We start from the raw sequence: 15,845 nt of genomic DNA on the forward strand, positions 1-15,845 counted from the left end.
CCATAACTTATGTCCCTATCGCAAAAATGTATATAGAATCCCTAAATAGGCAGCATTCTGTAATCATATATAAAGTGAACACTTTGTTGGCTGCCATTCATCAGCCCGTTCATCTAATTAGACAAGTATTATTTAAATAATGAGATGTATGGATGATCTTTCAATGAAAACATGGTGAAAGTTTTACTTATAGTTTTCTTGAATAAAGTACTTTAACTTCATTTTTATGTGAAAGATGAGATCCTTTTTAATCAGGAAGATTATGGTATATAATGTTGATTATAATAAAAGCTTGAGATTACTTCAGTGTATACCATAATGTAGACACTAGAAAACGTATTCAATGTAGCCATGTAAATGTCAATCAGTTTAATTTGTGAGATCTTTCAGACAGTAGCAGTGAATCATAATATTAGCAATCTTTCAGGACACATCAGACTACTTAATGTTCGAGATATATCACCAAGTATGCATATAGTTACCAAATAAATTTAACCAAGGGTACGTGCTGTAATGTTGAACTACTAAGAGTATATAAATCCTCCCAAACTAACTTTTGTAAGATGTATACCTCTGACTAGAATGATACCTTTTTCGTTTAATTGGCACATTTTTCCAACAAAATTTGAAGATTATTTAAAAAAAAACCGAGTGTGAGTGTTATGTAATACTTCTGCGTAAGCAGTGCAAAAACAACTATCCTGCCACGGTAGTTGTGCCGTGCTTCAATGTAGCTTTCTTCTCGAGAAGGGCCTACTAGACTTCATCATGTTCCTATGGCTGGAAGTGGGGGGTAATTCAAAATTTGTTTCATCATGATTAAAACTTACCATAAGAAGATGTAAGCTGACCATATTATTTAATTCCATTGTAATGCGTCGACGACCCACTTCTCCTTGAATTGGAACATCATTATGATACCATTCTACTTCAACTGGAAGTTCACTCTTTAATGTAGATAAACAATATGAAAAATGACTTCAATTAAATGTAGTTCTTTTTTTTACTGTAACTCAATTAACATTACACACTAGTCATTTAAACATAAACTATTTTATAAAGTTGAGATCATGAGTCAATTGAAGTTAGACCACCAAGGAAAACCTGGAAGCACTGGACGGCCGTTTCATCCTATTGTGAGACTCCTCCGCAGTGCGTATCCATGATCCCGCCTCGCGAGATTCGAACCCAGGTTTTCCATGGTGGTCTAGCTTCAATTGACTCATGATCTCAACTATATAGAATTACTGAAATCTCCACAAAATCCCCTTCTGATAAACTATTTTGTTTCATTTTTACCTACGATCCCAGATTAAAGTGTTTTAATTAGAAAAAAACGATTTGTTTTTCGTTCAACTTAGATATCGAGTCTCGAAGTGAGCATCAACTTCTGGATCCAGGTACATCCAATTGACGAGTCCTGGATAGGACGAAATGAGCGTTCTAGATCCCACTGCTAGCCACCATCCATCTTTGCTTATAAACTTGGAAATCTGTTTGAAATGATAACTTGGATATATAACTACTGAATATGATGAGAAATTATTGAAAAGAATATTCTGAAAGAAATAGACTATTCTAATTATTAGATAGAAGTCTCTGGATCTATACAAATCAATATCAGATATGAAACTCCTCGGAAATACTAATATCAGGTAGAACGATGAAAATACTAAATCTCCACAAAAACCCCTTCTGATAATAATCATATGCTCACTAGTGACTGACTTCGAGAGGTAAATCCAGGAGTTCTAGTGAGAAGCAGTGACCAGTGGAGTTCAAACCACATCTGTTGTCCAGCTCTATTGGGTTATTAGGTGGTTTCTTTGTGTGTCTAATATGTTTTTATTTTACCTCAAGTCAAGATTTCGCGAGATAACTCTCCAATATAGATGGCATCAAAATCGACACATCCTAATTTGTAGACACAGTTGTATGTTGACATAAAGGGGAGTTTTTCTTTTAAGCGAACTAAAGTATTTTGAAGTGTTTTTCTGTGTTGTTGATGAGAAGTATTAATCACCCGAATGCAGTACAGAATGAAATAAGAACTCACTAAGGACAGAGTGGTAATTAGAGCGTATTGTAAATTGATTGATGTCAAAAATGTAGACCTGTAATGGCCAACTAAACAGGAAACCTGAAAGATATAGTTTCGATCCTTATCTAAGTCATGAAAACCTCATATTAGGAAGAAACAGATGTCCAATATCTCCTAATTTCTAATGGTTCAGTACATGATGTCAGTCTGTGATAAAAATTGCTTTCAAACGATATACAATCGTCATAATATCTCCTGAATTAGGTAAACATCCAGTAATGTTCTACGCATATTCAATAATAAGTGACAATTTATTCTTCCAAAATAAGTAATACTGCGTGAATTTAAACTTCACCTCATTGCACAAGCAAGTGGCTATCAGGACTCAGTGACCGAGTGGATAACGCGATGGCGTTTGAAGCGAATGGTATTGGGTTCGAGTCTCACAGTGAACATCAACCCTGAGATGCAGGTACATCCAACTGACCATTCCCAAATAGGACGAAATGCGCGTCAAACTGGATTTCACCGCTGGTTACTATCCATCTTTGCTTGCAATGCTTGTGAATTAAGGCTATATCGAGGCAATACGCACAGTATGCACATATGCCAATTAGAGACTGACCAGTTGCAGTCCTAAACATCAATGGGAAGATTCAAACAAGCAATACTAAGTGAATTCCAAACTATATGTTTATCTCATATTACTCACCTTATACTGAACAGTTAATTTACATCGGTCACCAACTTTAAGATTAACATTTTGTAATGGTTGAATAATAACTGGTGGTTGAGCTGGTTTTATATCCACTTGACAAGTGGTTGAACATTCACCATATGGATTAGTAGCACGACATAAATATAATCCAGAATGATTCATCATTCGACACTGTGGAATCTGTTATCAAAAAATTAGGGTATATAAATTAGGACAATTGACTATTTAAGTTGAAAAATGTATTACACTATTAGTTGGCTTTGGATCAATCGTATCAAGCTTGTATAAGGGATTAACATATTATTGATATGTTACAAAGTGTCTGTTCTACTAAATTTGTTTGGGGGACTCATGACAATACGTTTTCATGTGACCACTACTTTCAAAGGATGCAGAGGCGGTAAGACGCTTCCCTCGGACATACAGCACTTGTTGCTACAAATCATTCCTTCAACGGAAAAAAGGATGCCAAGGATCGGTGGATTTAAGAAAGTCTATCCGATTTTGTCTTGAAGAATTTCGGCAGTACGGTCTAAGGAGTATGCAGCTGAAACATTAAAAAATAATCGAAAAATGGTCACTATTGAACGACCTTAGGCAGTTGTTCATCGAGCTCTTTAGTCACAGTTTTAAGGTCTCCAAGATCTATACTAACCGAGTTTGAAATTGTTTCGATCTCTGAGCTGGATCGTTCTGTTGTGAAACTTTTATTTTTCTTCCGAACAATATCATCAGGAAAAACTTCAAAAAAAGTCTCTTCATCCATCTGAGAGATTGCAACAACTACAACATCCACATATTAAGTTGCAAATATTCTCTATTATCTTCGGAAAAAGTCTATCTGTTGTTTAAGCAAAAGAGAAGTGATAACCACCGTTTAATATCCAAGTTCATCGATAATTGACTGAAGGGATAGTCGACTATATTTTCCAGTATCCATTTAAGTTAATCTACTTTGATTTCGAAATACAAGTTAACATCAACCAGTCAACTACAATATTTAAAAAACCTGGAAGCACTGGACGGCCGTTTCGTCCTGTTATGGGACTCCTCAGCAGTGTGCATCCACTATCCCTCAACCAAGTCGCTTGTAGAGATATTAACTCACTGAAGACATTGGTGAACGGTTGCTCAAAGATCGTGGATTGGTTTAAGTTAGACATTAACACCGTTGGATGCCGGCTCAATGGTCTATCGGTTAAGTGTTCTGGCTCGAGACTGGTAGGTCCTGGGTTCGAATCTCGTGAGTGAGGGATCATGGATGCGCACTGATGAGGAGTCCCATAATAGGTCGAAACGGCCGTTCAGTGCTTCCAGGTTTTCCATGGTTTTCTAACTTCCATTGACTCATGATTCCAACTATGAAAGTACTAAAATCTTCACAAAACCCCTTCTGATCAATATTTAGAAGAACAAAAAATGAAATTTCAACATTGAGAATATTAAATTAATATATGTATATTCTTACCCTCAATATTCCTGATCCAGCTAATTGGGTAATTTTAAAGTCAGGATTTTGATCAATTAATTGACCATTCCTATACCATGATAAAAATGGTACAGGTAAACCAACTGCTTGACAGTCTAAAACCAATTCATTAGTTTCATCTATACACGTTGATTTAAGATGTCTGTAAGTAAAGTAAACATCAGTACAGTGTGTCTTTTGTCAATATGTATTAGACATATATACTCTAATGAAAGTGACAATTAGTTAGTGTGTAGTAAGCTCATTCAACTATTGTATCATCATTTGTGTGCTCTCTGTAATTTGGGATATTTAATCCATAATCCATTAACACTCAATGACACACGCACAAACTTACTTGTTTTCTCTATGTGCTTGCTATCTGTAGGATTGTGTATTTTACCAAACATTAACAATAAACTATCTCTATAAATGGTATTCGGGCTTTTGAATAATCTCGAGTAAACCCATAGTTCTACTAGGAGATTTAGCCTGCCCTAAATGTTCAGTTAACGGGATATTATTTTGTTTATTGGAGTCAAATATAGAGGAATTAATCTTCAACAGGTGAAGATAAGTTGATCATTCTTTCATAGGAAAAAAACATGAATGTAACCTAGAAAAAGTCATATTTTAGATAATATCAAGTGGATAGCCCCCAAATACCCTGGTAGAGTCGATGGTGGGAAAAGTCAGTTCTCCCTCTCAAAATGCTCTCACATGGCCACGCGTATATAGCCTCTACCAGGGAAATCCTACTCACTGCCTTCTCGTGGCGGGGGTGTTGTTCACGAAATTGAGATGAAGAAAAGCGAATATCTGGCACTTTAAACGGCTGGGTGGATATGAAGGATCCACCTAGGGGAGTTGGAAAACCCTGATTCCAAACCAATGGTGCACATTGGCTCCAGGATCCTGTATATATATATATATATATATATATATATATCCCTCATGGAGGAGCATAGGCCCTTTTACTAACATTCTCCATCCAACTCTGTTCTGGCCTATCCTTTCCATCTGTTTCCAGTTGCTATTCATTCTTTTGATGTCTACTTTCAATTCTCCTACAGTAGGCTGTTACCGATGGTATCCGATCAAAGGACATTAAGAAAGTCCTCTGATTCTCGTTTTCAAATAAAATATCTTAACAATTTAGTTAACTACAAAATTTGATATCTAAACATTCAATAACTTCAATTCTGAAATAGGAAGTAGAAGAAAAAGAATAGTGATAACTCTAGCTCTTTGTTATTTTATTTATATTTATTTGGACATAAAAATATTGGTACAAAGGGGCACCGAATATATATTCGCCACACAAGTCACTTGACTCGTATGTGGGCTGTGATACTACCCGGCTGCTCAGACAGAAGCAGGTGGTTTTCTTAGGGGGCCACACCCCGAGCCATCTACTTAAAAGTCTGACCCACAATGCAGTGGAGCATCATGAGGAGATGCAGTCCCATGGTAGCCAGTGGCCAAGAATTGGTTCATACGCCATTGTTCCCAATGTGCACCATTGGTTTGGAATCAGAGTTTTCCTACTGCAGGAGAATTGAAAGTAGACATCAAAAGAATGAATAGCAAGTGGAAACAGATGGAAAGGATAGCCCAGAACAGAGTCGGATAAATAATGGCTCTAAAAGTTTCATGTCTCTTCCATCTATATATAATATATATATATATATATATATATATATATATATATTGTGTGTGCTACTTGTGTCGACAGATATAAGACATATGTAACACCAATCGGAAGTGGAAACTTTGGCAGCAAAAGGCTATGAAGATCATGTTGAAGAGAAAACAGAAATAGAAAGGAATTTTGACTTGGAAGAATCATATAGAATGTGAAGGACAAATGATGGAGTTTTGCAAATGATTTATTCAATGTATGGTTCTTATATTTTAGCATTAGATCCTGTTCATTACATGTATTGTTTGGAACATATACCATAGTATATGAGAACCGATGTTATCATTAGCTGGACAATAACACTTTAACTGTTATACTTCCAGATAAATAAAATGAAAAATAAATGATCTTACTTGATAAATTCAGGTGGATCACCAAGTTCACGAATAGGCTTTTGTTCTTTTACATTCTTAGTAGGTTGAACTAAACTTTCATTAATCGGTATTGGACTTTTTGTATCTATTATTGTTAAAGTACATTTTGTCTCAGCTTTACCATATGGTGTACTGATATAACATGTGAATATAGCATTATCTTCATTTAATAGTTTCAGATATTTTTAAACTTGCTGTATTCTCGGTTAAATTGACTTCATAGTCTGGAGTAACTACAGGTATTCCATCTTTGTACCAAGTTACTTGTAATTGATTAGTATCATAAGGGTTGGCATCTATAGAAAAAATTGAAGGATTTAAACAATGATTCAATTATGAATGAAGTTTTTTTCTTTATCCTACTAAAGATTTAAGTCTTAATCATTCATCAAATGAATATGTTGTATCCCGAATAGAATTGTGAATGGTAACTTTGAGGACTATTTATGGACCAATGTGATATGTATATTTCCTATTGTATAATTGCTAAGTAACTTAACTATTCATATTCATGTTCCTCTTATTATAAGCTTTATTTTGATCTATGGACTATTATTGTACCATTCACCATTCCCGAGTTATCCCCAGTCTATTGATTACTATTCCCCCTATTCACAGCCACCTTTGGCTAAATCTTGTACAAATGTTATTTTCTATTTTATGATACGATGTGGTCTGTTTGATTGGTATATAAACCAAGTATGTTTGAGAATAATGACTCATATTGCGGAGAGTGTTATTGGTATTCTGGACTTAACTATCTGGGCTAGGCAGATAGCAGGGCTGACACGCACTCTAGACTACTCGTATGGTTTTCGTGTGTCACTTTTCCAATCGACAATTCGCTGTTCTCTGATAGGCGGTCTTATCAAGTCATACATAAACTAGGCATCCACTCACTCACTAGTTATAACAGAATAGTTATGACACTCCTATCCATTTAAAAAAGTAAATCATCTAAGGATTTATTACCAAGCTAATGATCTTTCATGCTTATATATGGCTCATATTGAAATCTGAATTGAAGCATTACAGCCATTCATAACCTTAATAGTACACCATTTGATAAAAGAAGAAATAAAGAATGGAATATGTAACGCATATTATCTACTCAGTTGTTTATTCCTTTTTACAGGTAGGTACAAAATTATTTCCATTGAATATGGGAAACAAAAACTCGGAATACCGGCTTAGCATTCAACAGACTGAATTAATTCTCTTCCTTAATCTTTCTTCTTCTAAGATTATTAATGTGTAATTAAAGCTTTGAGGATTTCATCACATTCCTTGTGAACATCAAGGCCGTTGATGGGGTAGACACTTCAATCCTCACTATCCAATAATTCTACATCAGAATGAAATAGCTAGCTAACATTTCCTGGTCAATAATTATTCTCCAGCAGACAACATTTAACGATGAGAATGTCGGCTCAGTTGTCTACAGTTTAAGACATTGCGCGCAAAACTGAAGGTTCTAAGTTTGAGTTGGGTGTGTGGGATTATGGATGTGCACTGCTGGAGGGTTTCATAATAGGATGAAACAACTGTCGGCCGTACAGTGTTTCCAGGTTTTCAATGGTTGTCTAACATTGATCCATTCATGATGTCAATCTAAAGTCTGAATATTTATTTTAATTTATTCACAGTTTTGATATTGTATTCATATAAATCATGATATTATAACCAACTTTATTCAAAATATTTCAAATACAAAGTATGTTGAAATCATGAGTCAATTGAAGCTAGACCACCAAGAAAAACCTGGAAGCACTGGACGGCTGTTTCGTCCCATTGTGGGACTTCTCATCAGTGCGCATCCACGATCTCATCTTCCGAGATTCGAACCCAAAGTATGTTATACCTTTATTCATTATTTCTACTGTTATTAGATTATAAGTAGTTGAGATGAAATCATGACATAAATAAATTCATATGATTCTGTAACGATTGTTATATATTATAGGTATCAATGCTAAGGTTGAACTTGATAGTTTCAAATAAATTGAGCATTGAGTAGAAAGATAATAATAAATATATATTTTCTGTTATATTCCAAAGAGTAAAAACATTGTATTTCTGACGTTTCGTCACTTAAGGTGAGCCACTTCTTCAAAGTAGTGGTTAACATTAAGTTACAAAACGTCAGAAATATAAGATTGTTATTTTTGCTTTAGATAAAATGTTAACAAAAATGGTTATCAGAAGGGGGCTTTGTGGATGAACTGCTGAGTCAATTAAAGCTGGCCTTCCATGAAGACTTGGAAACAATGGACTGCCATTAAGTCCTCAGCATTGCACACTTACGACACCACTTGCGGGATTAGAACCCAGGACCTGTCGGTCTCGCGCGCGAACGCCTAGCCTATAGACCACTGAGCGTCATCCAACGGTGTTATTGTCTAACTTCAACCAATCCACAAAATTGCGCGACCATCTTCCATTGCCTTTAGTGAGTTACTATCTCACAACAGACCCAGTTGAAATTCACTGATCACAGTTTCTTACTAGAACTCCGGGAAATCCATATTGAAGTCATTCATTAGTAAACACATGTTGATCATTACCAGAAGGGGGTAACTGGTAGGTCCTGAGTTCGAATCTCGCGAGGCGGTATAGTGGATGCGCACTGTTGAGGAGTCCCACAATAGGACGAAACGACCAACCAGTGCTTCCAAAAATAATTAGATTATTTTGAAATGCATACTTACCTGGTGGAAGACCAGAATCAAATATTGTCTCCATAATAATCTTTTTACCTTCTTCTATAGTTATATTTTCTAATGGTTTAATAATTATTGGTGGTTTTGCTTTTGTTGGCATTTTAACTGTTGTTGCTTTAATTTGATCATCATATATATGGGTAGGTTGTAATCGTTGTAAATTAATACATTGTTCTGTTCTTACACGAATTTCATCGGATAATTGAGTTAAATTATTAATAGATGATTGAAATTCATTTACAATAGGTTGTATAAATTGTTTTGCTTCCATAGCTTATAGAAAAAGTTTAAAAAAAAAGAGAGGAGAGAATCAGAATAGGTTTATCAAGTGAGGTAGTAAAGTAATGCGGTAGGTAATGAACAACAATAACTAGTATGTATCATCAATCGAAAGTGAAATATCTGATGGCAGAAGGTTAAGAAGATCGAAGGGAAGAGAAATAGATCAGACAATGATTGTTGTGGAAAAGAAGGAACAGTAAAGTCTTAGACAATTGATTGATACCTTTCAAATGAAGTATTTACAGTATAGTTCTCGGATTTTACTAAGTTGTTCTGTAATTTTGTATTCAAATACATTCGATTGTCCCTACTTGTATTCTCTTTCACCACAGTACCACTCCAATGTAACTTCATTGAACTTCAACCTCATTTACTCTATTTGTTTTTACATAGTGTGTCATTTCTGTGTTTTTTTTGCCTGATTATTCCTTGATTAGAATTAAACAGTTACCATATTCATCCTGATATTCAGTTATTCTTTAAAGAATGTGCCTCCAAATGCCCTGGTACGGCTGAGAGTGGGGAGAGTTCACTCTCCCTCTCCAAATGCTCTCACATGGCCACGCGTATATAGCCTCTGCCAGTGAAGTCCTACTCACTGCCTTCTCGTTAAGGGGGTGTTGTTTACTAAATTGAGTGAACGAAAAGAGAATACCTGGCACTTTAAACGGCTAGGTGGATATGAAGGATCCACCTAGGGGAGATGGAAAACCCTGATTCCAAACCAATAGTGCACATGGGCTTCAGTATCCTGAGGGAACAAATGGCGTATGATCACCGACTACCATGGAACTTCATCTCCTCACGATGCTCCACTGCCTTGTGGATCAGATCTTTAGGTCAAAGGCTGCGGGTGTGGCCCCCTTACGAATACCACCTGCTTCAGTTTGAGCACCTGTGTAGCATCACAGCACTCACACAAATCGAATGAGATTTGTGCGGCGCATATATCTCTGGTGCTTTCTTATACCAATATTCATGTGTTTAAATAAATAATAATAATTAAAGAATGTAACTTAGAACGGAGAATTATCCTTTAAATAAACACATATTCATGGATAATCGAACTGATTTACTTTCATTAACAAAAAAAGAAGAAACTGACTAAACTTACGACGTGGATATTGAATAGATAATTGTTCCAAGATTGGTATATGTGTATCAGCTAATACACGTCCTCGATTAATTTGTTCTGAAATATCAAAACGTATCTCTTCAATTTGATAACGATTCTCTGAAGTAATCTCTGGTAATTGATTTTTAACACGATTTAAATTAAATGTTATTTGTGATAAAGCTTTCTGTGCTGTATCTACGGCATTTAACAAACGTAAAGTTAAATTAATTTCTGTACGACATCGTACAGTTTCTTCTGTAAATGTTGTTAAACGTATTTCAAGTTGTTCATGACGTTTTGAAACATTCAGCAAATCAATATTTGTTCCAGTATATTCTGTTGGTGTTGGTTCACCTTGAATTAATTGTAATTTCATATCAGGTGCACTAGAACGTATTCGACTATGTAAAACCTGAGTAAGTAGAGTAAATAGAAAATTGATTAAAAAATATGCAGATAATTATATCATTTTAAGCAGAGATGGATAGTGGCTAGCAGTAGAATCCAGGAAGCGCATTTCGTCTTATTTGGGACTTGTCAGATGGATGTACCTGCATCTCAGAGTTGACGTACACTCTGGGACTCAAACCCAGTACATTTCGCTTCAAACGCCATCGCGTTATCCACTCAGCTACCGAGTTCTGACAGCCACTTGCTTGTGCGATGGGGTGAAGTTTAAGTTCATTTAGTATTGTTTGTTTGAATCTTCCCATCGATGTGTTAGGACTGCAACTGGTCAGTCTCTAATTGGCATATGTGCATACTGTGCGTATTGCCTCGATATAGCCTCAATTCACAAGCATTTTAAGCAGAGATGGATAGTGTTCTAACATCTTCAGCTACACCAATGATGAATACTACCCTATCTTTGTGTTACGGTTTACAAACCTCATATCGAACATGACTTGATATAACTGATTTTTAGCTAACCTTTAATAACTACAGTATACAATGACTTCAAGTCACTCACAGTGTGTAAACCATATACTAATATATGTTAGAAACTGTTACATTGGATCTACATATGTATGACTTATTCTAGTATTATTTAAATGCATATCAAAATTGGTAATCGTTGAATCATTTCGATAAAAAATAATAAGTGATGACGACTTCAAGGGAAATACAAGATCTATGAGTAATATAGTTTAAAAATATTATGTGAGTAATAATAAAGCATTTATAGTTGAATTCATGAGTCAATTGAAGGTAGACCACCATGACAAACCTGGAAGCACTGGACGGCCGTTTCGTTTTAGTATGGAACTCCTCAGCAGTGTGCATCCACCATCCCGCCTCCCGAGATTTGAACCCAGGACCTATCAGTCTCACGCGTGAGCGCTTAACTTCTAGACTACTAAGCCGGCATCTCGCGAGGCGGGATCGTGGGTGCTCACTGCTGAGGAGTTCCATACTAGGATGAAACGGCCGTCCAATGATTCCAGGTTTTTCATGGTGTTCTACCTTCAATTGACTCATGATTTCAACTATAAAATCACTAAAAATCTCCACAAAACCCCTTTCTAATAATAAAGCATTTGACTTATTAGCATGACAAATGTAATAAAATATCTAACATTTTCATTGTGAAACTCATTTGATCAGTTAGATATGTCATACAGATATGAATTTCTAAAGAATAATTAATATTCTTATTATTACAGATGTAATCTTATTGGTATATGTCAGTGAAACAACTGTAATGAGTCAAATTTGTAAGATAATAACTAGTTCTACTGTATGGGTTGGAAACCTGGAGAACTGAGAAAGTCATCATCCAGAAGATACATGTGTTTGTTAACAGTTGTCTACGCAAAATACTTCGGATCCGTTGGTCAGACACTATCAGCAACAACCTACTGTGGGACAGAACAAACCAGATTCTATCCAGTGGAGGAAGAAATCAGGAAGAATCACTGGAAGTGGATAGGACACACATTGAAAAAATCACCCAACTGCGTCATGTGCTAAGCCTTCACATAGAATCCTGCATGGGCAAAGGAGGAGAGGAAGACCAGAGAACACATTACTTCTAGAAATGGAGACAGATATGAGAAGAGTGAACAAAAATTGGATAGAACTATAAAGGAAGGTAAAGGACAGAGTGGTTTGGAGAATGCTGTTCGGTGGCCTATTCTCCATTGGGGGTAACAGGCGTAAGTAAGTAAGTAAGTATTCAGATAATAACTAAGATTTCTCTTTAAGATGAGTGAATTCATTTCTGTCTGAAGTAAGCAAAGAAAAATAATAAAAGACGGAAATTGGCTAGCAGTGGAATCCAGGACGTGCGTTTCGTTCTATTTGGGACTCGTCAGCTGGACGTACCTACATCCGAGAGTTGGTGTTCACCCTGGGACTCGAACCCAGTAGCTTTCTCTTCCAAAGCCATTGCGTTATCCACTCAGCTACTGAGTCCTGATAGCTACTTTCTTGTGCAACGGGGTGAATTTAACAAAATATTATTTATTATCTATTCATATATACTTACTGGTATTGTTGCTTCAATTTGACTAAGATCTTTATCAGCCATTTGAACTTGTGATAATGGTGTAGTTAATGAGACCATTCCCATAATCTGTTGTAGTTTTCTTTCAGCTGAAACAATTTCTGCTTCTATCTCCTTGAAAATGTATAATATATATAACATCAGAAATTTAATTTTTGTTATACAATCATTGATAAAATAGATTATTTTATGGAAGAGGGTTTCGGTACTACTATACTACTGAATGAAATGCACAAAATATATGAATGAAAAATGTTTTAAAAGTATTTTCACAGTTGAATTCACGAGTTGATCAAAGTTAGACCATCATTGAAAACATGGAAATCCTGTACCGCTGACGGTTGTTTCGTCCAAGTATGAGACTCCCCAATAGTGAACATCCATGATCCGACACACTCAACTTAAACCCAGAAGTCTTAACTGACATTCTCATCGTTAAGTGACGTCTGCTGGAGTTCTTACTTTCTCTAGTTGTAGATAATTAATAATAACTCGCTCTGGCACTGGTAATAACCTTACAGAACAATGTTGGTCAATCATCAGGCTATCCACTTGATGAAAAAATGACAAGTTCCCTGGTGTTGCATTGGCTTGCCATGATATATGCCATATTTAAACTGTTTATCAATTACTAAACCAGCAAACATAAAACTTTCTTATAATTCATGTTTGTTCTCTACATTAAATGTTGATTTTTATAACAATCTGATCATGCCTGTAAACTGGTGTGAATTCTGTAAATATTATTTTCAGAATATATTATTATTATTATTATTATTATATTTATTGACTAGGAAATGTTAAGTAACTGGATTTAAGTGTCTATCCCATCAACGCCCTTCATGTCTACAAGGAATGTAATGAATTCCTCAAACCTTTAATTACGGATTAATAATCGAAGAATAAGACAAATCGAACCCAGAACCTTCAGTTTCGTGAACGAATCCTTAACCTGTAGATCACTGAGACGATATCCAACGTTATTAACGTTTAACTTCAACCAATCCGTGATATCAAGTGATCATCTTTGATTGTCTTTGGTAGGTAACCGCCTCACACTAGACACGGATTGGACTCCACTGGTCGCGATATCCAACTAGGATTCTGAGAATTACTTCTTGAGGCTTGCCACTATTGAGCACATGATAATTATCAGTATGAGGTTGTACAGATTGTTTCCATAAACTCCGATAATTCAAACAGTAAACACTTTGTATCAGGTCATAAGTTGTCACTGACATACTGGTTATAACGTATAGTTTAAAGAGGGAAATGGTTTTTTTTTATCTTTAAAACATCTTATTCTTTATATATATTTGTAAAGATAACAGTTTTCAGCCACTAATAATGGATAGACTACAACCGACAATGGCTTTAAATACTCATGCATGATTATATTTCAGCGGTTTTCTAAAGTAAAACAATCCTGGCTCATGATGCAACCATGTTGACGAATCGTTTATTGATGAATATTTACTATTTCACACTGAATCAGAACAACAGAACTCTTCACCTATCATCAATTAAATCATAAGTTTATTTATTCATTGATTCGAAACATGGTTACGTTTGCGAAAGTGATAGCTTTCAACATTATTTAAATTATTATGAGATGATAAAGATTTGTAGCTCAGATGGATGATTTATGTAGCGTTTTGTTCTAGGAGCTGTATGGTTTGTTCGGGAAGCTTTCATCGTTCTTCTGAACAACATCATTAGTACAAACTTCAGGATGGGAGTGAAGTATTCAAATTTCTCCACATATGACCCACAGATTGTCCTGTCAACCCTGACCTTAATTGGTTATTGTTTACCTTTAACCTGTCATTGTCTACTTCATTATTTTAATTGTAGCTGGCACTGATTTGATTCTTTATCTTATATTTGTCCACGATTTTTCTGATTGGTTGATAGATTGGATCAATTTCAGTGTGTTCGTTGACTGCCGATTGACCTGAGTGCCAAGCTTCTAAAAATTCTCTGAATCTCTTCATATTCCTTCTGTCCAAGATATATATGTACATACGTTATTAAGTGACGTGAATGATTAGAATACTCTCTGAAAGTTTGCCAATAAAAACACTAAATAAACAACTTAAGACAAAATAATTTTACCTCAATAGTTGTTAACTGTCCAAAATGTGTAGAACGTCGTTCCAATTGTATACTTCTTAATGTCCATGCTTTATCCCATGCTTTCCATCTTGTTTCTAAACCAGCTAATTGTATACACATTTCTGAACGTAAACGTTTTCCCATACTTGATAATGGTAGACCAGTAGTGAATTTATTCGGTACTTCAATAAATCTCCAACTTTGACCATTATGATCATGATCATCTGGTTGTGCACCAATCATAGAACCTAATTGTTGAGCTACTGTTTTTAAATTTAATGTTAAATGATCAATTTCATTGCGTTCATTATGATGAACCCTTAAAACTTCTGAAAGTTCATGTGGTTGACTTGGTAATGGTGTTCTGGACATACGTGAAAGTGATGATGTTATTGATTCATCCAACTGTATAATCACAAAAATATAATAGAAATAATGTCTATATAGTTGACTATACTTAGACAGTTATGATAAATAATGAAACAGAAAACAAAGATTGGTTATTATTTAATTCCTTGGTCAGTAGGAATAGATTTGAGTTGAAGATATTTTCTATTAAACGCTAATATTCTTTACAATACTAGTAACCGTCAGAAATCTCTGGAAGGTTGTTTTGTATGCTGATTTATGACTAACTTTGAAATGAACTTCTGAGGTTTTAGTCAACTGTTTAATTCTGAATCACTAGCCTTAAAGTAAACTTTACGTTATGAGACTCTGATCTTCTGAGTCCGGTTCTTCATAGACACTACTATACAGTTCTTCAGCTGATATCATATAATGATATCCATGGTTGAAATCA

The 15,845-nt window shown here is 35.3% G+C and overlaps 1 protein-coding gene across 1 annotated transcript in view; it reads right to left on the reverse strand.

Annotated features, from left to right (window-relative positions):
* The window catches only part of Smp_157020 (putative hemicentin), a gene marked incomplete at both ends in the record, with an annotated part of 109,067 nt that overhangs the window by 73,648 nt on the left and 19,574 nt on the right, over positions 1 to 15,845 (reverse strand). Inside the window, 9 exon segments of the mRNA XM_018799888.1 lie at positions 831 to 947; positions 2,754 to 2,939; positions 5,423 to 5,429; positions 6,283 to 6,464; positions 6,469 to 6,599; positions 9,012 to 9,296; positions 10,420 to 10,834; positions 12,911 to 13,042; positions 15,044 to 15,448. Of these exon segments, the coding sequence (XP_018653756.1) occupies positions 831 to 947; positions 2,754 to 2,939; positions 5,423 to 5,429; positions 6,283 to 6,464; positions 6,469 to 6,599; positions 9,012 to 9,296; positions 10,420 to 10,834; positions 12,911 to 13,042; positions 15,044 to 15,448 (1,860 nt within the window).

Source organism: Schistosoma mansoni, chromosome W (genome assembly GCF_000237925.1).
Source record: "Schistosoma mansoni strain Puerto Rico chromosome W, complete genome".
NCBI lineage: Eukaryota > Metazoa > Platyhelminthes > Trematoda > Strigeidida > Schistosomatidae > Schistosoma > Schistosoma mansoni.